General features: G+C 51.1%; 1 protein-coding gene across 13 annotated transcripts in view; it reads left to right on the plus strand.

The window, feature by feature from the left end:
* Rdl (Resistant to dieldrin) overlaps nt 1-24252 on the plus strand; it is a 79902-nt gene that overhangs the window by 32819 nt on the left and 22831 nt on the right. For 8 of the 13 annotated variants that reach the window (XM_019840883.2, XM_025302568.1, XM_019840888.2 and 5 more), the window contains exons 2-3: nt 10719-10816; nt 15478-15545. In XM_019840883.2, coding sequence (XP_019696442.1) covers nt 10719-10816; nt 15478-15545 — 166 coding nt within the window. Of the gene's footprint in view, nt 1-5826; nt 5976-10718; nt 10817-15477; nt 15546-20525; nt 20594-24252 lie in introns of those variants that run through there. The other 5 variants (XM_025302567.1, XM_025302573.1, XM_011139265.3 and 2 more) reach the window with 2 other exon arrangements.

Genomic DNA, 24252 nt, shown 5'->3' on the forward strand with positions numbered 1-24252 from the left:
ACTGGAAAGAGCCGGGCGAGCAAACGGAAACGGAGAGAAGCCGAGGCGGAGCGGAAGAGGAGCCAGACACAAGCATCATCCTATGCATGAATAATAAATGTGCTTACTAAGAGACTGCGAAACAACTTTCGTTATTGTAGTCGTACTTGCGCAACAATTTCCGCAGTGCCCTTCTCCCCCCCCCCCCCACGCGCCGTGGATCCGCTCGTCGAGGTAGGAGGTCGACGTTTAATGAGTCCGTGTCTCACCCTCGTCCTTATCTTCGTCCTCGTTCTCAGGCGTGCTCCTCACGATTTTACGGTTCATCGCACATGTTTGTAAGCGGGATGTACAAGTATATTTCCGGATATCCATTAGAATTCAACGGAGGGACTGGATCCGCGCGCGTTTCGCGCCAGCGCCAGCGGCCAAATCTCTCCTCTCCGCGTTCGCGCGCAGATGAGAGCACCCGGCAGGGAGAGGAGATCCGCGGGAGGGAAGGGAACTTCACGACGATATTATCAATTAACATGTCGAGCCGACACGGATACACGATATTCTGGCGTGCAACTTTCGTCGAAAACTCGTGACACATCTGTCACCCCCCGTGAACTCCTGTAGCGCATCAAGTTCTCTCAACGTGTTACAAACGTCTCGCCGAAACTTTCGCCCGAAGGTAGAACGCGCGCCTCGATAACCATCGCACGCGTGCAAACGTCCCGCGAGAAGACAAAATTACGATCGGACATTTCCTCCGGGAGTAGCTCGGCAGAAGCATCGCAAACCGATATTAACGCGCCGACGAGCGCGAGCGCGCGCTCGCGAGCCAATCTTTCTATCGTTGATTGCATCCGGGAGATCGCCGCGCTTGCATTTGCGCGATAATGACCGCCGTCGATGCGGTACGCCGGTGAAGAGAACTTTTCTGCCGTGCAACGAATATTGTTTTTCGCTGGGCGGAACCTTTCGTGTCGCCAGGACGTTAGTAGACAAAGCGGCAAGTTCTCGCGGCGGCTGCAATGGCAGAAATACGAAGCCTCCTTCTCTCTCTCTCTCTCTCTCTCTCTCTCGACATCGTCCGCCGCCCATTAGGAACGAACATAACAACAATGGCGCCGAAGAAACGTTGATAGCGATTTAGGCGTCATCGTGTGCCGTCGCGTGTTTAATGGGAGCGCCTTGTTTTCTCGCGCCCCACGTCCGCCCGCCGCTTACCTAAATACCGGAAGTACTTGTCTCGGGACGTCGTCGACGCTGGTGCTCGCGATACCGACGGTCCTACTCTCTCTCTCTCTCTCTCTCTCTCTCTTCTCTCACTCTGTCTCTTAAGCCACATTGAGAAGCAAGAAGAACGGGGATGAAAGGAGGATTACGCGCGGCTTCGTTTCCCGGCTAAAAAGAAGTATGCGCGCGTAAAATAGACAAATTAGGTACACGCTGGCGATGTCGACGAATCGACCGTCTCTCATCCGAGGATGCTTCGCTCGGCTGTCGCGCGTTACGTAAGAGAGACAGGACGGGCTGTGCAGCCCGTATGTTTCCTCTCCTCGATCCATGCGAAATAGACCCGACAAATAGACACGCATTCGTCGAAGATGGAATTAACGCTCGTTTTAATTGGTCATCAACTTGACGCGAGAAATTCGTAAGATTTTCAAATCATCTCTGATGCATCACTGTGGATTTTGTGGAGTAAAAATATTCTTGACAATATCACGAAAGGAAGAGAGAGAGAGAGAGGAGGGGGGGGGGAGAGACGGTAATACGGCCCGCAATGTCAGGCAACGTTCTCTCAAGACGTCAGAGAAATTCATTCAACTTCCGGGAACTTGATCTCTTTGTAGCCTGCCTGGAACACTCGCGGTGTCATTCTCCCTGTGTCGTTTCAGAGAGCTCTGGCCCAACAAAAACCTCAACTTATTCGATTAAACCTGCCTCCGCCTATACTCGCATAAAGTTCAACGGCCGTAAACGACGTTGGGCGGCGGTGGTGAGTCGGCTCTCTCCGCGCGTCGTTCTCCCCGTTCTCACATTCACGCGTGCGAAGTTAACTAACACGAAATCCCACGGCACGAAGGAAACAGGATCAGCGGGGGAGAAAACTGAATCAGAGAATGCCGTGCCGGAATTGCGCGCGTTAACAATGGACTTTTTTAACACGCGTCGTTAAAGCGAATTTTCTTGCAGTTACACGCGCGCGCGCGTTACGTTTATTATCTATCATAATTCGCTCATTCCACAAAATTTTCTCGCCAACGACGGTGCAAGATAACTCGTTGGAGAGGGCAATTCTCCAACGAAAAGAGGAAAAAGAACTCAAATCGGAGACGAACAAGATTTAAACGGTTAATCGGGGCAAACGTCGAGGTTGGAGTAAACGCTAATTCTTCCGCGAGCACAAGACGATACTTGGTCGTAATTGCGTTCCACTGACAATGAAATTACCGCGGCGGGGTTTTAGCCTCTCTTACATCTTTCCTTTCTTTTTTTTTTTTTTTTTTTTTTTACGTGATCTTATTCACCCTCATTTTACGGCGCGTTTGCGCGGTATAAATCGACGGTCCCATAAGCGTGGTCCGAATACGCGCGCAGCCAAGGGGTTAAGCGACCACGTTATACGCCAGCGTCGTCATAACCCACATAGAGGCCGTCACACCGAGTGGTAGAAGGGGGTCGGAGGGCGCCCAATGACGTCAGATTCGCGCGCACAAGCTCATACAGATGCGTCGATAAGCTCTCTCTCTCTCTCTCTCTCTCTCTCTCCCTCGCCGCCGGATGCTGTGTTCTCCCATTTTCCATTGGCGACGGGCGTTCGCGCGAGGCACGTTTCGCAGAAACGCCTGCGCGTTCATTCGAATGCGTTCACCTGTATTACAGTCGCGAATGCCGGAAAATCCCACAAAACAGATTTGTCGCGCGCGCGACCAGTCCCATGGCACACGGCGAATTTATGCGAGCCACGCGCGAAGGCGAGATTAAATTTCAAGGCGGCGCTCTTGGACGTAGAGTCGAGCTCCGTCTCGTGGAAAACGGGAAAACAAGAAAAAGGAGAGGGAGAGAGTTCCGCAGGAGGCGAAACGGATTAACGCTGTATTCCCGCTGTATTCGAAAAGTCGAAATTGATATTGGCAAGGCCGAAAGGTCAGAGATTAATGAAAAGCGCGCGAATTAGCTTGAGTCGAATGGAATCGACGGAGGAGGTCGGAATATCAACGCGCATCGCGCATAGGCATCGTTTGTAGGTTATCGTTATTGTGACATCGCTTGTGAATTAACTGGAGCGGATTAACTTCTTTTCGGAGGTTCTTTGGCTCGCGAGTGTGCAAAGTGAACGTATGTATGCGTCGCGCGTGAAATTACGGAGGACGTTCGCGAAATCGAACGAATAATCAGGCGAACAACGAGAACGACGAAGGGTCGTTTTTTTTTCTCGATTTCGAGCATCCAGGTGGAATCGGACGGGAAAATCACGGACGCGCGGGTCTTGAATTTTTCCATGAAAGCTCCATCTGCCAGCTGCAAATTAGAAAGACTCTACTCGCTGCGAATTGCGCGTTCTCGATTACGCGACTCACGTTGTTCAGCGAGCGACAATCGATCTCTGCTAAACGTCGCTTTCGCGAGCGCTTTCATCGCGCTGTTTCGAGACATTTCGCGATACGCCGACGCGATACTCGCGTCACACCGAATGCCGTCTGATCGTCACGTCTGTCATGCGACGGGATGAAAAAGTAGCTGCCCCAACTGCCGTTCTCGTCGAACTGACGCCAGCGAAACCGTAGATGACACCCCGGTGTTTTTTTTTCCTCTCTCTCTCTCTCTCTCTCTCTCTCTCTCTCTCTCTCTCTCTCTCTCTCTCTCTCTCTTTCCTGTCAGCCTTCGGAATCAGCTACGTTCGTGATCGATTGATTCGCGATCGAAATTTCCCTCGCTTGTACCACTCAGCCCGAGCTATCGACCGGTCGCCATCGCGCCGATGATTCGCAAGATTTTTGTGCATCGCCGGAAAGCGCGGCCGCGCGGAAGAAGTTGGCGCGCGCAGAAGGAACGAGAGCGGGATGATGATGATGGGCGACGGTTCGCTTCACGGACAGTGACAAATGGATCCGCCGGTCCATCATCCAGCGTCCCGCCGTCAAATGTATCTCCGCGGCGGCTGCGGCGTTACGATCGGATGGATGTCTCGTCGTATCGGGCGTCGTCCTATTTCGAATTCTTCGCTCGGCTTTCCCACGTTATCTGGCTCGGCCGACGCGAGCCCGAGCGTCGCCGGCGCTTTTGCCGAGCCCATTACGCGCGTTATTTATTATCGCCTGCCGTACGAAAATAATATCGTCCGCGTGAATGCGCCAGCTGTGTGTGTGTGTGTGCGCGCGTATTTCCGTACGCGGCGCTGGGCAATTATCCGAGAAAAAGGCAACGCTACGCGCGCGCGTCACAGCTTGACGATATTATGACGTTGAGAAATGACCAAACGATTACTCGATTATCGCGAATTTATCGAGGAGGAACACGGCGCGGCGGAAGACCTCGCGAGAGAAAACGTTTCTTGCGAACAGAGCGAGAGCGAGAGCGCAGCGCGCGTTGATGGGTGAATGTTGAAGGCGGAATATTCCGTGTCGGACAATGTAATAGTAACGTGACAACGTTTTAATTCGCGACACCTTCCGGCGATATGTCTGCATTATTACGGATTATTTTCGCACTCGTATTAATTATCGTACTCCCACTCGCGCCGTATATTCTAATAATCTATCGAGCAAACTCGCAATTGGAAGCCGATAAGTTTTATCGGATTTAAAAGCCTGCATAAATAATTGTTATCGAAAATGAGCTGCAGAGAGTGAGGAGGAGGGGGGAGGGGGGGAGAGGAAGTGAGAGATAGAGATAGAGAAATATGAGAAGAGGCCGGAGCTCCCAGCAGTGATATCGATAAAAAGGAAACATGCGGCACTGACCGACCGGAAGGGCGCGCTCGCATACTTACGACTTCCGGACTCTTCCGCAACGGTAGATCGCGCCGAAATTAGCGTAAATCACAGCGAAAAACGTTACCGCTGGTGCAACTGGCCCTCACTGGCGATTATATATAGCGTCCGGCAAGCGGTAGTATATAAAGCCGCTTTTTCGTTCGCTAGCTAGCCCGCTCCGCTCGCTTACCATGAATTATTCATAACCAATCCTCGCGGCAAACGCTGGATATTTGGCAAGGAAGGATTGTTTGCGCGGGATTGGAGAAGGGCACCCGGCGAAAAAGGAAGGAGGACGAGAGAGTGTCTCGTCGGGACGATCGATCGATCGAAGCGCGAAGGAGAAGGGTTGGCGCGTCTCGTAGTCGATAACTTCTTAATTGCGACAAGAGACTCTTACAAAAGCCTCGCGAGACTTCCGCCTTTCAGAGACACCCAGCCGACTGCGGCGTGGTCGACAATGTCGGCGAAGTTGCTGACAGTTGTTTGACATTAGCCAGGAAATAAATTGCACGGAACGCTAATTTAAATGCCAGGGAACGGGGTGGGAGGGGGGGGGGCGAGCGGGAGCGGGAGCGCGCGTATCGTCAAAAATGTCGAAGAGACCTCAGAGACGTTCCGAAGCGGAGCGAATTCTTCTCGCGCTTGCCGACTTAACGTCGATATTTGCATGAGCGACGAGAGACGCAGATGCGAGACGCCCGCGAGAGCGTCTCGCGTCAGCGAGAACGAGCTGAATCGGGCGATCAGAAAGACGAGGGTGTCGTCGCGCAGCAGCGCGACGAATAATGCATTTTATTGACTCGCGCCCGATCATTACGGGCGGCGCAGTGGGGGAGCAAAACTGCGAGTCAATGCGCGGAGTCTGAATTCTTAGATAGCGATCAAGAGGAGTAACTCTCCAAGTACCACCCGCATAAGCGTGCCGCTTCCTCGAGTCCGCTGAAAGGAAGCAAGAAAAGAGGAGGAACGGGGCGAGCTGCCGTCCATGCGCACCGATCCGGAGCTGACGAGCTAGAAATAAACGTAAGTTCCCAGGGAAAATTGGTGAGACGGTTTTTCATCATTTCTTAAAGGCAGGAAAATTGCAACGAGCCGGAAAGGCTAAAAGAAACACAGCAAAAGGGAAGTCGAGCGACGGAGGGCTGGCGCGAGGGGGAGGGGGCGGCGGCGGCGGCGGCAGAGGGATAATGCGCGCGCGAAAGAAATGTCGGGGAGTCGGGGGTCAAGAGCTGCTGGAAATCCGGGAGATTGAAATTCGAGGCGTCTCCGCGTCCGCTCGGACGGTCCTCCTTATTTACGGGACTTTCAATTACACCGATGCGGCACCCAGCCCGCCGTAATGTCGGTCATTCTTCTTCGGTAGCTCGCGTCTCGCGCGACCTACGACTACGGTAATGCCGTTAAGTCAGCTTCCCGTCCGCGCTTACGTACGCTTATGTACGTATGTACGTGCAACAACCGTTCCGCTTATTTCCTTCTTTCGCGCTAGATTCGAACATCAAGGCGGCGTCGCGCGAAATTTTCTACGGCCGTTGTTATTAATTGCGATAATAGCACGGCCTGATGGACACCGCCTGTCGGGCAACCGGAATATGGTCGCCGTTGAATATGGCAGGACACGTTTCCGACTGTCCATCAGAGGATAACGTGATTAATAAATTCTCGTAATCAAAATCTCTGATTAAAGCCGGCTATAGAATTATCAGGCGACCTAATTCCAGCTTTCGGGCCGAGCATATTTATCCGACGTGATTGTCATTAATTTAGCGTCATGTTACTTGTGACACGTGAGAGCAACGAATGAAGCGTGCATGCGATCGAGTTTGTGATTCGAGACTACGCGGATAACGCGAAAAAATAGATTTTCGCGCGGCACCGCAGAGAGAGAGAGAGAGAGAGAGAGAGAGAGAGAGAGAGAGGGGGAGATAAGGGAGCAAAGTCGAGATCTAAGGAACAGACGAGCTTCTGAAAACATTGTCTGGCGGAGGCAACGTTTTCGGGGCAATGAAGCATGAAACGCTTAACTACGGCGTGACATTTCTCCATGGCGGCCTTCCTGAAGACCTATGAAAGAGGCGCGCGTCCTTTCGTCTGGAACACAGACACCCACGAGGCCTCTCCCCGCCCTCAGCAAGAGTAATCTCGAAGGACATCTTTCAAATATTTGAAGCGATCGAAAATGTCATCCAGGCAGGGACGCTCTGGCCTTTCCGCTCTTTCACGGGCGAGCAGAAAGATCGGTCCGACTTCAAGTTGATTAAAAGAAGAAGGACAAAAGCTCGCAGGCAGCGAAAAGCTTTCTTGCGTCGGCGCTTATAGAAAAATGCCGGGGGGGACATCACTGAGCGAAGGAGATGGCGGAGCGAAGGAGATTGATTCGAGCCGGCTCAGAAGCTCAGAACTTTGTCAGGCGTACACCTAGACGTTCGTGCATGCGTGTACACGTCGGCGCGGTATAATCGACGCGGTCAGATCAATCCGAAAATACACACACGCACATGCACACGCGACGTAAAAGCGCTATATTTATCGGTGCGCTCAAACGACGCGCACTCCTGGGAGAAACTCGCTTTCATCGCAAACTACACTTCTGTTACTAGGCTCCCTTTCTTCCCGCGTGCACGTTCCCGACCGAGGGGCGCGGCGGCGCGGCGGAACGGTTCCGCCGAGCGATAATCTTGCGGAAATAAAGTCGACTCTCCGTGATGCGCGAAGAACCAAAGTCTATCTATACTTTCGCGCGTGTACCTGCGCGATACCATCTACAACGTATTATTCGCACCCTTGTTTCCAGAGTAGATATCCGCGTATCTAATCGATACGCCTAACCTCTGACCTATTATCACAGCTCGCTAACGAGTTCTTCCTCGCTGCGAGATATCGTTTCGCGGTACTTAGTCCCTGGCAGTTTCACTGAATCGTCCGATAAATCCCTTCGAGATACGCGACGATTAAAGACGCCACGGTCACTAAGACTCGCTGATCCTTCATTCTAAAGCGCCCAACAGACGTTACAATTTATAGGACAAGTTACGAGCGGATGAATTATATCGCGAGATATATATATATATGTGTGTGTGTGTGTGTGTGTGTGTGTGTGTGTGTATACCAATGGATTAGGGAACCAATTTGTCGTACGACCCATTGGTTGGCCTTAGTCACAGCGACTCGACCGTACTCTTCGTTCTCGCTAAAGGCTTGTCAGCGACGAGTCGTTGACGCTTTTAACTCGCTCGCTGCGCGAGGCTTCTCTCGTGACCCTTCTAATCGCGCGCGATATCGTTCGATCGCTCGCATGTAACGAAATGGCGATTGGACTCGCTACTTTGTCTCGCGACTAAAGAACTCGCTACTTTGAATCACAAAGTAGCCTCGCCACACAGGCGGCGTTTCCCTCATTTCTAATTGATTACGAAATCCCGTGATTCCCTAATCGCGGGGACACATTGTAAATCGCACAACTCACGCTTGGAATCTTGGTCAGTGGAATAGAACGTGCACGATCTTGATTGGTCTGATTCGCCTCTAACACTTTACAAGCTCGCCAGGTTTACACGCTCCTGTTGTAAGACTATGCGCGCAACCTGATGCACGATACGCGGCTGAAACATTGTGCTGACTCACATCGGTCGTAGGGTCAAGGCTTTCCTTACGCCCTAAGCGTTCGGAGCGAACGCACTAGCCTCGGCTAGAGCGTGCGCGATGCTATCGCCGGTCTAATTCGCAGGAGTCATCAATGAGCTTGACTCGGACTCGGCGCGCGCTTGCGGCAGCCGCGAGTAACGATTTGTATTTCCTCCAGAGCGGCAGAGAGCGGCGGAGAATCGCGACTCGGGTATCTCGCGAACAATAGCTCGCCATCACGTGTACGTCGCTGTAATTGGACTCATTATCGTATCTCCTCAACGGCGTGCTGATCCGCTAACACGCTAATCCGCTGAGCAGCGCCTTTTATCTAGCGCCAGCGACGCTAATGGCAGCCGCGCGGCTAATTTCGAGCGATCTTGATCGGCCGAGCCACTCGCGGTCAAAGGTCGCTCGTATGTACGCGCTTGGCCGAGTCAGTCAACGTGAGCGCGCGGGGTGTCCTTTAGCGGGTCAAGGCGCCGCCGCGCCGCGCCGCGCCGCGTCGCGCCGTTTCGCGGCTCTCCAAGTTTTCCGCTCTCGTATCGAGAGTAATATATCGTCGCTGAAACTTTCCGAGGCGAGAGATGCGCGATAAGTGCGCTAAATACGCGACACGAACGAAACACCGACACACAAAGGTGCGATTGCAGAGCCCGCACTCCTCTCTCTCCCGCTCTCGTCTCCCCGTCTCTTTCCGAGACCGCCTCGATCGTCTCGATTGATGCACGCGGTGATTTATTCGCGTAATTGCGATCCACCAATCGCGTGGATATCGCCAAGATATCGCGCGATTTCTACCAAGGTCGTACCGCGCGCGGCTTCGCGTGATCCCGGGAGCTTCTCCCGGCGCCTTCGCCAAGTGGTTACATACGATCTTGGTCAGGCCGCTGAGTCAAGCAGAAATCGCACGTACACGGTTGCTCTACTTAGCGGAACCGGAATCGGCTGCAGCCCGCGTTGTGCCCGTTAGATCTCGGGCTCTCGTAGGTAATGCGAAACGGTATCAGCCCGCGCGGACTCAAGGGCCGTTTGTTTGGCTGACCGAGACCATCCGTATCTACTGACCCGTTAAGTCAAGAACAGACCCGCTGCACTTTATGCCCCGAACCCTCGGGCGTATCTACCTCTCGCGCTCGTGTATGTCATGCAGGCTGTTACAATATCTTCTCTCGAACTTGTCCTCGAGAACAATGCTAATCCCAATATCTATATCAGTTCAGGAAGAGTTGGCGCGCGGCAGTGTTCCAAGGGCCGGCCCCCGGTAACAGATCGTCTCAACGCGTCCCAACTTTGCGAAACGCGATAAATAGTAATTGCCTATTGCGCTAATCTCACCGTCGCGATATATCGCCTGTGAGAAGAATGTTTAACGATTTGCGAGTTTTGCAGGGAAAAAGAATCAGCGTCTGTGCTGAGTTGCGTCGTTGCGCGCCGAGCCGATAATGAATTACTTTCCCAACTCCCCCCGGAGATGTTCTTATATCGAATAATTGTACGATTTTATATATATTATAATTTCACAACGTTCCAAATCCAAACACCTCTCTCCTGCTATCGTATGTTCCGAGATTCGAATGAAATTCTGCCTATTTTATTTATTTTATATTACTACTATTTTAATTGATTTAATAAAAATACTAATTAATTAATTGAACGATATAATTTAATTAAGAGCAGTATTAAATCAAATATTAAACGTTATACGCGAGAATTTTATGTATATGAACAGAGAGAACGATTTAGAGTTGAATCTAACAAATGCTTATTTGGAATAATACAAAGAAATTTTTTGATTGATCGCAACAAAAACATTTCGTTGGAACTAAGCTGCAACAAAATGTTTTTGTTGCGTCAAACAAAACTTTGTTCGATCAACCAAAAAATTTATTTGGACTATTCCAAATAAGCATTTGTTGGATTCAACTAAATCGTTCTCTCTCTCTGTGTGTGTGTGTGTGCGTGCGTGCGTGCGTGCGTGCGTGCGTGCGTGCGTGTGTGTGTGTGTGTGTGTATGACACACAAATAATTATGGTAATTTTTTTTAAAACACCCGCCTTTGCGAGAGAGAGAGAGAGAGAGAGAGAGAGAGAGAGAGAGAGAGAGAGACAGACGCGAGATGAGATTCTCGTTTGTTTGCAGAACTGGCGGCGGCAGTATGCTGGGCGACGTGAACATCTCGGCGATACTGGACTCGTTTTCCGTCAGTTACGATAAAAGAGTAAGGCCGAACTACGGAGGTGAGTAAGGATTCGATTTTTCCCACCTTTCGATTGCCGAGATCATTCGACCACCCTGGCGTGGAGTCTATATCGTGCGCAAAACTTGTCAGTCTCACACGTTCAACGGGATCGTACAAGAACCGTGAAAGAGAGAGAGACGTAGTAGTGATTAACATCGGACGATTCTCGCACGGCCGGACGCGCCAAGTGACACGCGCGCCGCGGCAAGTTTTGCGTTCGACGCAAAGCTTTCTCCGTTCTCATTGTTTCTCTAGTCGTTGCACTATTGCGTGAACTTAAAACCATTACCTTGCAGCCAACGAGAATGACGGAGTTGAGCGATGAAAGAGCCCAAACATTGACACACCGGCAAAATCCAATCAATTGGCGGAAGAATGGGAAAACCAGCGCGCGACTCTTTTAATTCCGCTTCGTTCGCTGCAAGCGCAGAAAAAAGCTTTTTACGTGTGCTCGAGTGAAAAAAAAAAAAAAAAAGAAATAACCGGTACCCCGTACTCCATCTTGATGCAGCGCTGAGATAAAAGAAGCTAAAGGAATGCGTTGATAGTGGATAAAACGCAGGCACACAAACACGCACATACACACAGAGACAGAGAGAGAGAGAGAGAGAGAGAGAGACAGGATATAGACTAGAAACAAAACAGAACAAAAGGATAAAAGGAAAGAAAAAAAGAAATTAAATGGACGAAATCGATACGCGATAAATCAAGATATAAAACACAAGCTTTCGAATTGGTGTAACAATGGCGCGACACAGCAGTAAAGCTCCGACAAAACGCTCCGGGAAATATTTTTGACGCCGCTTACCATCTCCCACGTTTATACTACAAAAACGCCACGCTCTCTCGAGCATACTACCGCCTCCATAAAACAACTCTGACAGAAACGGCGCGGCAGCACGTGTACACACGGATCGCATCCTGTTTCCCCCGGCAAAGGAGTAATTTGCCGTTTACCGCGCGTCTCGACCGCGGACTACCGAAAAAAGGAATACCGATAAAGCGACGCGGCAGACAGCCCGCTCTATCGCAGATAGAAAGGCACAGAGAGAGAGAGAGAGAGAGAGAGAGAGAGAGAGAGAGAGAGAGAGAGAGAGAATGAAGGGGAGGGAGAGAGAGTCAAACACAAAGCTCGACGTGCATATTCTCTCTCTCTCTCTCTCTCTCTCTCTCTCTCCCCCTCTCCTTCTCTCGATAAATTCGCGAAACGCAAATCGCAAACTTCCACGCGACTCGTACGGAAGGAAGGACTTTTGCGCGAGACGGGTCGCTTTAAATAAATACAGCCGGGCGGTTATCGCGCGCGTGAGCGGTGCGATTTTGTGGTCGAATAAACGGTATGCTTATAAAACACGGGGATATTAAAGAGCCATTAAGCCGGTTTCGAGTGAGCGCGCTCGAGAGTCGGCTAGGAGCAATTAGTGCCTCCCAATGGACGATTCGTCCCACTTTCGCGGCTTGGCTCGGCTCGGACCGGACCGACCGGCCGAAAAGTCGCCGCGACTCGGGCTCGCTTCGAACACAGCAGCAGCAGCGGCAGCGGCGGCGGCGGCGGCGGCGGCGGCGGTGCCGATAATCGGTGCCGGAATGCCACGATTATGATTCATGCGATTCGGCGATTCCACCGCGACAAAGTCGCATTTTCGGGGGTGGCCTCGCGGAGGCAGGGCGGGGCTGGAGCGCGCTTCGATAAAACTCGGATCGATGCTGGGAAGCCCCGCGGGTTGCCACGGGTTACCGTTAACGGTATCTCCACGGCGCACTACGCGCGCGGACACGCTGCATCTCGCCTTCGATTGCGATTTTCATTCCGTCGTCTCTCGTCGTCTTTGCACTCCTTTTGTCCCAGATTCTATTCCGAGGGCCAGCGCGCGCGGATAGATATCCCGTATTTTCGGCCACGCGACGCGAATCGCTAACGAAGATGACGTTCGGCTTCGCGCCGCCGCCGCTCTATTTCGCCGTTCTTTCTCCCGCTCTCTCGGTCCCCGCCGCCATCGTCCGAAGGAATTGGACATTTCGAGAAAAAGAAAAAAAAAAAGACGTTTGACCGAGAATCACTTTGGTTCTTTCATTTTTGTGGGAGCTAAAAACGTTTCGCCGGCTTATCGATTGACACACGGGATATTCTTGGTTTCAGTTACAGCTGCCGATGTGTACGGGAGGTTACATGTAAAAGTTAAGCACCGGGCGAGGCGAAAAGCGGAAAAAGAATCGGCTGAATAATTAAGACGCTCGATATGTGTCTCGGAGGCGGTTAAAATTACGAGACGCAATTACAAATTCTCGTGCTACGCAATGAGGCAATGAGAACGAAATATGAAATGCGCATTTGGCGCGTTATCGCGTTTAATCGCGCGCTCTCGCGATATTAATTGTTCCGCGCGCACGTGTATTTGCGTTACGTCGAATAAATATGTTCGTTTCATTAGACCGAGAACGAAAAGTGGCCGCGATCGAGCGAGCGTTTATCGGCCGACTTTTAGTAGACAACGCGGCGCACCCTAACCGATTGAAATTGATCGGCAACATCGTGGGAAGCATGGGCTATCTTGATTTCCCAGGCTTCGTCGGGAGAAAGATACATTAGTAATAACTCACTTTGCAGTAAAGCCGCGGGGCGATCGGCGAGCGTGAAAAGCGGTCGTCTCATTTTCCGTGGGATCACGTATATGGGTTACCGCCGGTAGATCGCGGAAAAGTCGCGCTAAAGCGTATCGTCTCGATTCGTATATCGCCGATATCCGCGCGCGCCTCGCTACGCTCGCGTAGCCGCGTACACGCGAGGGATCTCGCCGGGTTTTAACATTTAAAATTTAGATCGGTACGGACATTACGGAAACGGACGCGAACGCCTTGAGTGAGCGGGATAAACACACACACACACACACACATACACACGGCGTCGCTGCTGCTCGCTCTCATCGATTCGCGGCGCTTCGTTGGATATTCCCCGGAGCGCGGCCGGATTTTCAAACACGAGCTACGCCACGGCGCGGCGTCCAAGGCCTACGTGAAATGACAAAACACGTGACAGGAAACTCGAAATGTTTGCATTCCATAAACTAGTCCGTCGTATAACGGCCGTAAACAACAACTTTCGGCGACCTCGTTAAAAGGGAAAAACTCCGGAGCGACGGCGACGGAGTCTCGGCTCTCTCGCAGACAGGATCGCGAATATATCGTTGAATTTGATATCACCGGCGGAACAAAACACACACACGTACACGCGCGATTATTAATTTCTGCTCCTTTCTCAGTCGCGTCACACACGTTGCTCGTGTACTCTCTCCTCCTCTTATTTTTTCGGGCGTACGCCCTCATGGGCGATCGGTTTGCACGGACGACACATACCGGCCCGTTTCAATTAACTCGATACCACGTCGCCCGTGCGTTTCCCGGCGTGTACGCGAGAACGTCATTGTGAAATATGTGTCCCATATGGGACGTTCCTCGGCTATAGGGCTTTAAAAACATCCTAGAAATGGAAATGAAGATATATCGGTCGAGTGGCGCGCGATGGCGTTGGCAGAGCCGTTGTTTACGAGTCAACTTTATCGCGGAAACGCCAACGTGAACACGTATACGCGCCTGTATTCGCCACCCCTTCCCCGGCCGCCCCACCGTCCCCTCAACAACCGGTTCTTTCCATCTGCACCTGGCTTTCCGCCCTCTTTCACCCTCTGGATGAAATTTCGCTCATAAAGTTTTCCACGGTGAGATACCGCGCCCGATCAGGCGCGGATTACATTTTTCCGCTTCGCCTTTGCGGCCGATCAATTCGTACCTCGCATCTGGCGCGGACCACTGATATTCTCACGCCTAACCCTCGCGAGGTAAGGTCTGCGAGTTTGGATCTCGCAAAGACTCGCAGACGGTCTGACGGCTCGCGCGTCGCGTCTGCTGAAACGTAAACGTAAACGCAAACGCGTAAACGCGTCGCGCTCGCGCTTTTAATAGGCTCTGCTTTCGCGTTCGATTTCACGAGCGTGTACAAATTCTCCGACTTCACACGTCGATAATCCTGCCGATAAACCCCCCGCCACCGTGATGCGACCGAGAGAAGAATTGATCTCCGGTGAATGAACGTCAAGAATTATTGAAAAAAGAAATAAATAAAGAAAAGACAAGAAAATAACACTCAGCGCAAATAATCCTCGAAACGCGTCCAATCTAATATCACTAATTTCAAGGATGCTTGCTCATTCTCTGCACGACCGGCGCGCGCAATATACCGAAACGGTCAGGACGGTCTCAGCGCTGCACAGGAGGAGATTACCAAGCTGGTCCCACGCTGAAACTTCCGCGCACCGCGCGAGGGCCGCGCACCGAGCACACGTAAATTAGCGCGCATCGATTATTTACCGGACGTCGTCTAATCGAGAAGCGATTACCACTTTCAGCGATCCATCCAACGTAGCGACATCACTGACCCCATGCCCATTTCGCATTCACAGTAAACTCACAGAAACGCTAGCGAACGTAAACGTAATAAACGAAAACGAAAGAAAGCAAATATGCGTTTATACGCGTGATATATATATATGTATATTTGTAATTAACGAGAACCGCAATGCCATATATATAGTCACTCTCACACCGTGTAGCTTGGCCGCGGCCGGAAACCGGCGACTCAGTCTTACTAACCTTCGATTTCAGGTCCTCCCGTCGAGGTGGGCGTCACCATGTACGTCTTGAGTATCAGCTCCCTATCCGAAGTGAAAATGGTACTACCTCTAGGTCTTAATCAGTAATTCCGCTGAAACTTACTCATTTTTATCTATCGTTCGGCTAAAGAAAAGGAAAGAAACACGATCCGCCCCCCCCCCAGCCCCCTCGCCGCCATCGACCCCTCTCTCCCCCGCGCCGGTCTCTTTGCCCAAGCAACCACATTTTTTTAGTGCCCGTGTACTTTCAAGTCGACGACTGCCGCTGATCGTTACCGAATTGCAATCAACATCTGATCACTAGACATGTACAACACAACACACACATACAGAGAGGAAGACACATTCACATCCCTGGGAGACACGAATGCGGGTACATAATCAGTCTCACACACACATACACACACAAACATAGTCTGTACATACACGCGCACATAAATGTGCAACACCCTTCCCGTTGTTTTTCTCCTCTGTTCTCGATCACTCTCGCAACGAATGTCCGGCTAGAACGATCACTGTTTTCGATTATTCAGTCACGTGTACAAAATCAGAGATCACATCACGCCATATAATGTTCACTCTGTCTATCTGTGCTATGTGTGTTTGTAGTTTTAATTAAGACACGTGAACGTCCTAGCGTATCTCGTCGAGAAAGCAGGTATCCGATCCGAATATCGGCGCCGCGCGTTCAGATAAATGGTTTGTTTCGAGAATCACACCATAGGGACGAGACGAGACAGAGAGGGGGAGAGAGAGAGAGAGAGAGAGAGAGAAGGAAAGAGAGAGAGGGAGCAAACGACACCGTGTCGATCTCATCGACAGTCGACACTTGCATCTGTACGCTATTCTGTGCGGTACGCTATTCTATCTATTTATCTATCTATCTATCTCTTTCTCTCTCCTCCCTCTCACCCCCCCCTCTCCTTTTCTCTCTCGCTCTGTCTGGCTGTCTCTCTCTCTCTCTCTCTCTCTTTCTCTCTCTCTCTCTCTCTCTCTCTCTCTCTCTCTCTCTCTCTCTCTCTCTCTCTCTCTCTCTCGACGCCTCTCATGTCGCCCGCACCGTCGGTCGCCTCGAAACGACGAGTAATTCGTAAATCACTCGGCGCCGTTAATCACGCGCTAATTGGGGCGATACTTTGAGCGGGTCGGCCCTCCAACAAACGACTCGTTGTTTAATACGTTCGCCGGAGCGTGAATTATCTCCATTGCCTAACGATCGCCATCGTGATTATTTCGCTCCGAACGCGTGCATATAACGATCGATTAATTGCAGCTCTACGGGCCCGCGGCTTTAATCTCGCCGTGTTCCGGGGGGCGCAACGAAGGAAACTTGGTCCTCGGGGCGCCGGAACGAGGGACTCGTCTCGCCGTCGCACCGTCGATAGCTCGACGCCGCCGCCGCCGCCGCCGCCGCCGCGGTACCTCACCGATCGCCGGCCCGACGATGAAATTAGTTCGCTTGCCGTGCACAGAGCCGCATCGCTCAGGGCTATGTGCCTCTTTGATGTGCCGTTCGTTTAGCGGTGACGTTTGGAACCGCGACAATCGTGTAACACGATTACCGGGACGATTCGGCGCGGCTCGCTCCGAGGGACTGCATCGCCCGCCACGGCACGAGAGAGACGACGTCCAATTTCTTGGCGCGTTAGCCTCGGGGTCGATCGAACGCAAGTGTGCGGGGAAAAAAAAGGAGCAATCGGCGCCTCGACGTCTCGATGTCGACGTCGCGCTCGCGTCGAGTTCGCAGAAACTCGAAATACAAAAATGAAGTCGCGCGGCTACGCGACGTTTCTCGCGTGGCCGAATCGAGCGGCCTTTTGCAACAGGGCTTTTGCAACTCGGTATATTTGCGAAACGCGCGTTTAAATAAATTTTCACCGTCAAAGAGGCGAAGGTGTTTTTTCAATCGTTGCTTATTAACTGAGCTCGCGAGCTCTCCCAGCGAACGCGGCACAGCCGTGAGATTTGTATCGCTCTCGATTAATCGGGAAAATCGGGAAGAATTAATCCGTTTGATATTTCGACAGCACTCTGACGGGGCACTCTTTGGCTCACGTTCGGTCTTCTCGTTTGACATCGGATCAAACGCGTCGGCGGCGGCCGAGCGTCGATCGATACTCCGCTAAAGAGGAGAACGACAGTTCGAAACATTTTTATCGCTTGAATTTTCGCGTAAGCCGCTTCTCGCTCGCGATATCCCCGGTGTCAACTTCTCCTCGCTTCCGTCACACACGACGAAACTATATTTCAATTCGTGCGCGTCCCGCTAGACGGGCACTTTACTGTTACTGTTCGTCTGGCGCGAGAAGCTGCGAGAGCTACACGAGCGCGCTGCATAAAAATGCCAATTTAGCGCTCCGCCCGGTAAGACGCGCCCTTAACTTCGCGTTGGCGCACGGTAGCGATTACGCGGCGCGGTTCACCGCTTGTACTTGGAAACTACCGAAATGAAGGCAACCGAGCCGAACTCGGTCCCCTAACTCGCTTGATATATTTGTAGTTCCTTCATGGCCCGTACCGCTTATCGCGGTACACTACCGGTTTACACCGACGCAGAATTGAATGTGCGCGTGTATGAATCTTACACGCACTCTTCCATAAACACACACACGCACACACACAACACAACATACGTACATACATAGACACACAGAGACTCTCTAGTAGCGAGCAACAGAAAAAAGAACACTACCAAAAATGGACAAAGTACTATTTCATATTTCAGATAATAAATATATACATATATATACTGGCTGTCCTCGTTCTGCGCTCGGGAAACGGGGCTGTAGTTTCAGCGACTGGTAACCGCGAGATTGTGCAGTGACTGCGGTCGCGAATCGAGCTAGACCTAGCTAAAAAAAAGCTAAAAAAAAAAAAAGCAAAAAGAAAAGGGGAAGGGACGACGAAACAAGCCCCGGATCGTTCTAAATTATTGCGAGAAAGATCTCCATTCGCGGACCGAGGATTTATTTCAACGGGGAGCGCCCCCTTAAAGCGGACGTTCGCTGCGCGACTCTCGTCCGCGCGAGAAGCGAATTGTATTGACGGTGAAGACGCTATTAAAAGTTTCGACGTTATAGCCGGGGAGAGGTAGCAGGCGGGGAAACATGAATCGGCGCTGAGACGAGCTTCCAGTTGCCTCGACTGCCTCCGTTTACCGTGGAAAAGTTAGCTCTCTGATCTCCTGCCTGACTCTGAGCCTGGGCTGCCCCGAACGTCACGTAGTGTTAGAGAGAACGTGAATGAGGAGCGTCTTTATTGCTTTCTGCTCTCAGGGAAAATAGTATTTTGTTCAATACTGGATATATATATATATATGTATATATGTATATATATATATATATATATATATTAAACACGCACGAACATCCCGTTTAGACCGTTCTTTAGACGCTAGCTGCTATGCCGCGGTTGCTGAGATGGGCTGCCGCCTGCCACTACTTACGATTATTATTATTATTATTATTATTACTCTATGTCCCGCCGCCCGAGAGAAATCCGCCCTCGCCCGCCGCCCCTCTCTGCCCGAACACCCTCAGCCCCCCTCTCTGTCTGATCACCGCACGTAATCACACACGTTCGTGTAATGAACACGAGAGAGAACACCCTCGATCGACGCCTCGATCAGTATCCGCCGATCAGTTCCCTCCAGCGATTCTATTTCGTTTTCTTTTCTCTTTCTTTCTTGGAATCAATTCAAGGCATCCCTTCATCCCCTACCCCCGACCCCCCCCCCGACCGAAAAAAGAAAGCTAAAGAAAATTCAATCACGAAATCGGAATCGACAATCGCAGTGACAATGACAGCAATTCAATGGTAGAGTAACGATGTCGTTGTACAAACGTTCGACACGATGACGCGTCTCTCTTGATGACGGAGGGACGTCCGATGTAGGGGTGCGAGAAATCGTTCTAAAACCAGTCAGATTTCTCCGAGAGATACGTACACTTGTGTAGCCGTGACGAGCCTAATTGGATTACGACGTGACACGTGATCAGCAAAACGAGACGCGATTGTGCACAGAGAGAAAGAGAGAGAGAGAGAGAGAGAGAGAGAGAGAGGGAGAGAGAGAGAGAAAGAGAGAGAGAGAAAGAAAGATTGATGGAGAGAAAGGGAGAGAACGAAAGAGAGAAAGAGAGACGAAAACGCAACACTGTAGAGCGACGCGGTACGAGACGAAAGACAGTAGTAGTAAGGTAAAGTCGTACACTGCTGCGTAGCTGTGATGTGTATGTAATATACGTAAAAGCGTAAATGCCTATGTAACGAGACTAGTCTTGAATGATTCTTCTAGCATGGAAGGCAACGTGGCCGACGACGACGAGTCCTGTTGATTTGGTTCCGTGCAGGGTGCGAGCTCTCCTCGTCTTGGTCTGCTTGCGCTTTGCCTCTGGCTCACACGAACGGGCGCGCGCGACGTTTCCGAGCAACAAAAAAAAAAAAAAAAAAAAAAAGAAAGAAAAGAGAGAAAAGAGAGACGAAAAACAGCTCGCACCCCTTCCGCGGGAGGGGAGGTGAGAATTGATCTCTCAGATTTATCAGAAGAAGAGCTCGCGGGGAGAATGTGTCGGCCGAACCTAACGAACGGACGAACGAACGAACGAATGAACGAACGATTGCGTTCACACGGATTCGCACGACAGCGATAGGGATTCCGGATGATTCTTCTGATAAATGCGTCGTCATTAGCGAAACACGAAGCGTACCGCGCGTCCACGCGACGTACGAATGCAAGAGAGAGAGAGAGAGAGAGAGAGAGGGAGAGAGAGGGAGAGGGAGAGAGAGAGAGAGAGGGAGAGAGAGAGAGAGAGAGAGAGAGAGAGGGAGAGAAAGAGAGCATTTTGAGAGATGTCGAAAATGCTGAGGCGCGAGCGCGTGAGTCAGAGGTGAAGGGAGTTCCGGCACTGTATACTACTGTTACTTATTATCGTTGTTTAGATATAGCCTACCTACTTAACGTACACGATAGGTCGTACACAGTTGATTAGAGATTGGCGGGTAATCACAGCGACCAAGGCCGGATGGTTTTGTTGATTGCAGGTCCGCCCGTGGAGGTCGGCGTCACCATGTATGTCCTCAGCATCAGCTCCGTGTCCGAGGTGTTGATGGTACAGTTTGCATTCCAACTCATACAAACCCGACATCGACAGTCGTTCGTTCATTTATTTCGTTCGGTTCCCGCGAACAGCCCACCTTCGTTTCCTTCCCCGTCAGCCCAAAACACAGCCCCCTCCTGTGGCCCCGGTATCCCCTCGTCGAAAAGCGACAACGAGAACATCCATTCCCTCGCGACACACCCGCCCCGCATCGCGCGATGGCACGATCGACCGGAATGCCAAAATTGTGTGTCGATATCGCGCTCCGGCGCGATGGTGAGGAGGGAGTTTTAACATCGGCGTTTAATTGGATCGATCATCACACGTCGAGCGTGCCTATCGTGGACCGTCGATGCCGCATCATTGATCGAATCAGCTTAACAATCGCGCCACTTGCTTCCGATTGCGTCCGAGCCGAAGTATCGCGTTGCTGTTTTCGGTTTTGTTTGTGCGCGCGCGCCGCCACGCGAGGGACATGGATATTCATACGAGAAATATCCGTGCCGCGCGCGATGAAAACACGAGCCGTTAAAATTCGTTGTCGTGAAAGCGTGACGGTTAGATGAATAACGACTCGACTGCGACGTCGCAAGCATCGACGCTGACCGAAACGTTCGCCGCACGCCGCGGGGTGCATGCGAGGGAGAGTAGTCGCGTTTCACGCGTATCATCGAGTCTTGTCGATGCCTGATGCGATAAAGTAGCGGGATATATCCGCATCTCTGCTTAAATCTCGAGTCGCTCGGTCTCTCGATATCTGGCCGCGGAAAGGTGCGCCGGGGGAAATACACGCAGGAGAGCGCACGGCGATCTTTACGTCGGCAGCAAGGGGCGTATTTACACATTGCCGCAGCATAGGAGAGAGACACGCGTATAAGTCTATATATCATACCCCCGTCACGTATACACGTACACACGGAGATATATATATATATCGATACACACACAAGCGACAACTGTATACACACAGATGGCCTACTAACCTACGTTTTTATAGCTCGTCACAGCTGTTTGGTTGGCTGAACTGTTACAAGGGAACCTTGCTACGTTCCACAGTCTTCGCAAGATATATATATATATATACTTGTCCACTTCGTTTATGGTTTATGGTTAACTCGTTTGATTCGATTTGCGATGTTCTTGTTGCATGGCCCCACCCGCGGTGCTCGAACCGACGATATAAAGGTGCCGACGGTGCTTCTCGTCGCACGTGCGAGAAAGACCGGAGCGAATAAAATTCAGAGATACCCTCCACCTCGTCGGACGCCGGCGAGGGAACGCGCGCGGCTCCCTGATCCCCCGGGGGACCGTTAAACCCATCTGTCGCGATATCGCGCCGAAGCTGCGAAGCGTTTCGCAGCGCTCAAAGAGCTCGTAAATAAATGAGAAACCAGTAAGGAATCCTCCGGGCTCTCGGACTTACCGATTTTCCGGAAAATCCGCGAGGCGAAAGTTCCGTCGGGCTCCATCGGCTTCCTCTGAAACACAAAGTAAACGCGCATGTCATCGAAAGTCGGCAGACTTGACAAAGTGGTGCGCGCGCGAAGAAGAAGATGATGAAGAAGAAGAGGAAGATGATGATGAAGAATGAGAAATTATAACGAGAGAAGACGCGATCGCAGAATAGCAGTAATAGTACGATATTTAACGTCTCGACCTCTCGAGACCTCTTCATGTCGACGTAAAAAACGACGTAGCAGTTATACCGAGTCTCGGATCGAGCACCGTAGGCCGCACATACGTTGAGACGTATACGTTTGTATACGCGTGATCGTACACCTACGCGTACACCTATCATATATCTGTTGTACATACATACATAAAATTACGCCGAGGTGTACTCACGCGTATCCTACGTTAAGTATGGTATACATATACATATACATATATATATATATTTGTATCTGTTTCTCAATATTTAAGGTATATAGCGGCACCGTACAACGTATTGTGTATTACGCATAATCCTGTAGTAATCGAAGGTATTCGTTCCGGCGTCTGCAATCAGTTTCAAACTGGCACGAAACTGGATCCATCCTCTATCGACCGTATCCCAAAGTACGCGCACCGGATTCTGGACCTTTGACCCGTTTCTCCGGGGGTGATAATAATTACAGCAGAAATCAATGTCGATAGAAATCTCTAGCGGCGTAACGAGCAGAGTATCGCCGCCGGTCGCCGATCGGTACGAAATCGCCGAGAAAGTACCGTCCGCGGCTCTCGAAAGGGACGCGCGTAGTGCGCGTCGAGCCTGTGCGGATCGCACGTGCGTGATCGCGAGCGATCGGAAGCTCGTCGCAGAGCCGCTGAAATTTGCAGGACCTCGGCGCAAGATGAATTCGAGAGCAGCGACGGAGTAATAACGTTGACTTTACCGCGACTTTACCGGAGGCGCTCGAGCGTGCTAAGCCGTCAACTCGCGCTCATGCTTATTTGACACGCGTAACCGCGCGAAGGGAAAAACGGATAGTCGATACCCGTTCGCCATGAGTGATCCAGAGTACGAGTTTGGAGCTGAATGTACGAGGCTGGACCCCAGGTGTTGAGCCCTGTGCGGGAACCAAATCAAGTCGACACTGTCACCTGGGACGTGACTCGCGAATTTTTACACCCGCTGGCCCGAGCTCCCATTCTCTACTACGTGTCCCACACCCAACCCAACTCCCGACCTCCGACACACCCGCATCCACGTCGCAAAGGCGACTCCGAATGTCCAGCCCTCGAGGGCCATCCTGCGGACTCTCCGGCCGGCGTATTCGCGCTACAACGAGACGATTTTCCTATCAATTTGTCTCCCCTTTCATCGTCCGCCTTCGAGAAAATCGACAAGTACGGGCGGAGAGAATAATACGATGAAAGCGCTTTTATGCGCTCGTTGATCGTAGTCCGCGCGGTCTTCCCGGCCGGACGGGGACCAGGAAAACCGATGAAGAGCGGGGACTTGAAGAAAGCAAGAAAGCGAGAGAGAGAGAGAGAGAGAGAGAGAAAGAGGAAGCGAGCGAGAAAGAGAGCAAGTGAGAGAAAAAGAGAAAGAGAGAATGTGAGAGAGAGAGAGAGAGAGAGAGAGAGAGAAAGAGAGAACAGAAAAAAAGTATCAACAATAGACACCCCGCGGCCCTCGAAGAGCGAGATTTTCCCCTCGCCCCTCGCCCACCCTTCCACCCACGGCCAGCCGATGATCGCATACCGAAAGAACGAAGAGCAATATTTTGCGCAAAGTTGCGACTACATCGAGACTATAACGATATATAATTGTACCTTCATATATATTTCGTACATATCTATGCTATATCGTAAATATACTATGACACCTATATGAGCTGTGTCATTGTCAGTGTGTGCAGTGCGCTTCTGATTGCTATGAATCACGTCACGCGCTGTGATATATATATATATATATATATAAATATATACATATACATATATATATATACACATATACACACACACATATCCACACACACACACACAATTTACATGATATATATATATATAATATATATAATATATAATATTATATATATATATATACACACACACACAAATGTCCGAGTTTGAACGCGTGTATATACGCGCGCCTGAAGCTTACACGTTCGTTGTACTGTGTATACTTCTCGGTGTGTGCGTATGTTGTGTGCGGGATACGTAATACGTATTCTATGTGCTTGCGC

The sequence above is a fragment of the Harpegnathos saltator genome, unplaced genomic scaffold, assembly GCF_003227715.2.
Source record: "Harpegnathos saltator strain DR-91 unplaced genomic scaffold, Hsal_v8.6 scaffold5, whole genome shotgun sequence".
NCBI lineage: Eukaryota > Metazoa > Arthropoda > Insecta > Hymenoptera > Formicidae > Harpegnathos > Harpegnathos saltator.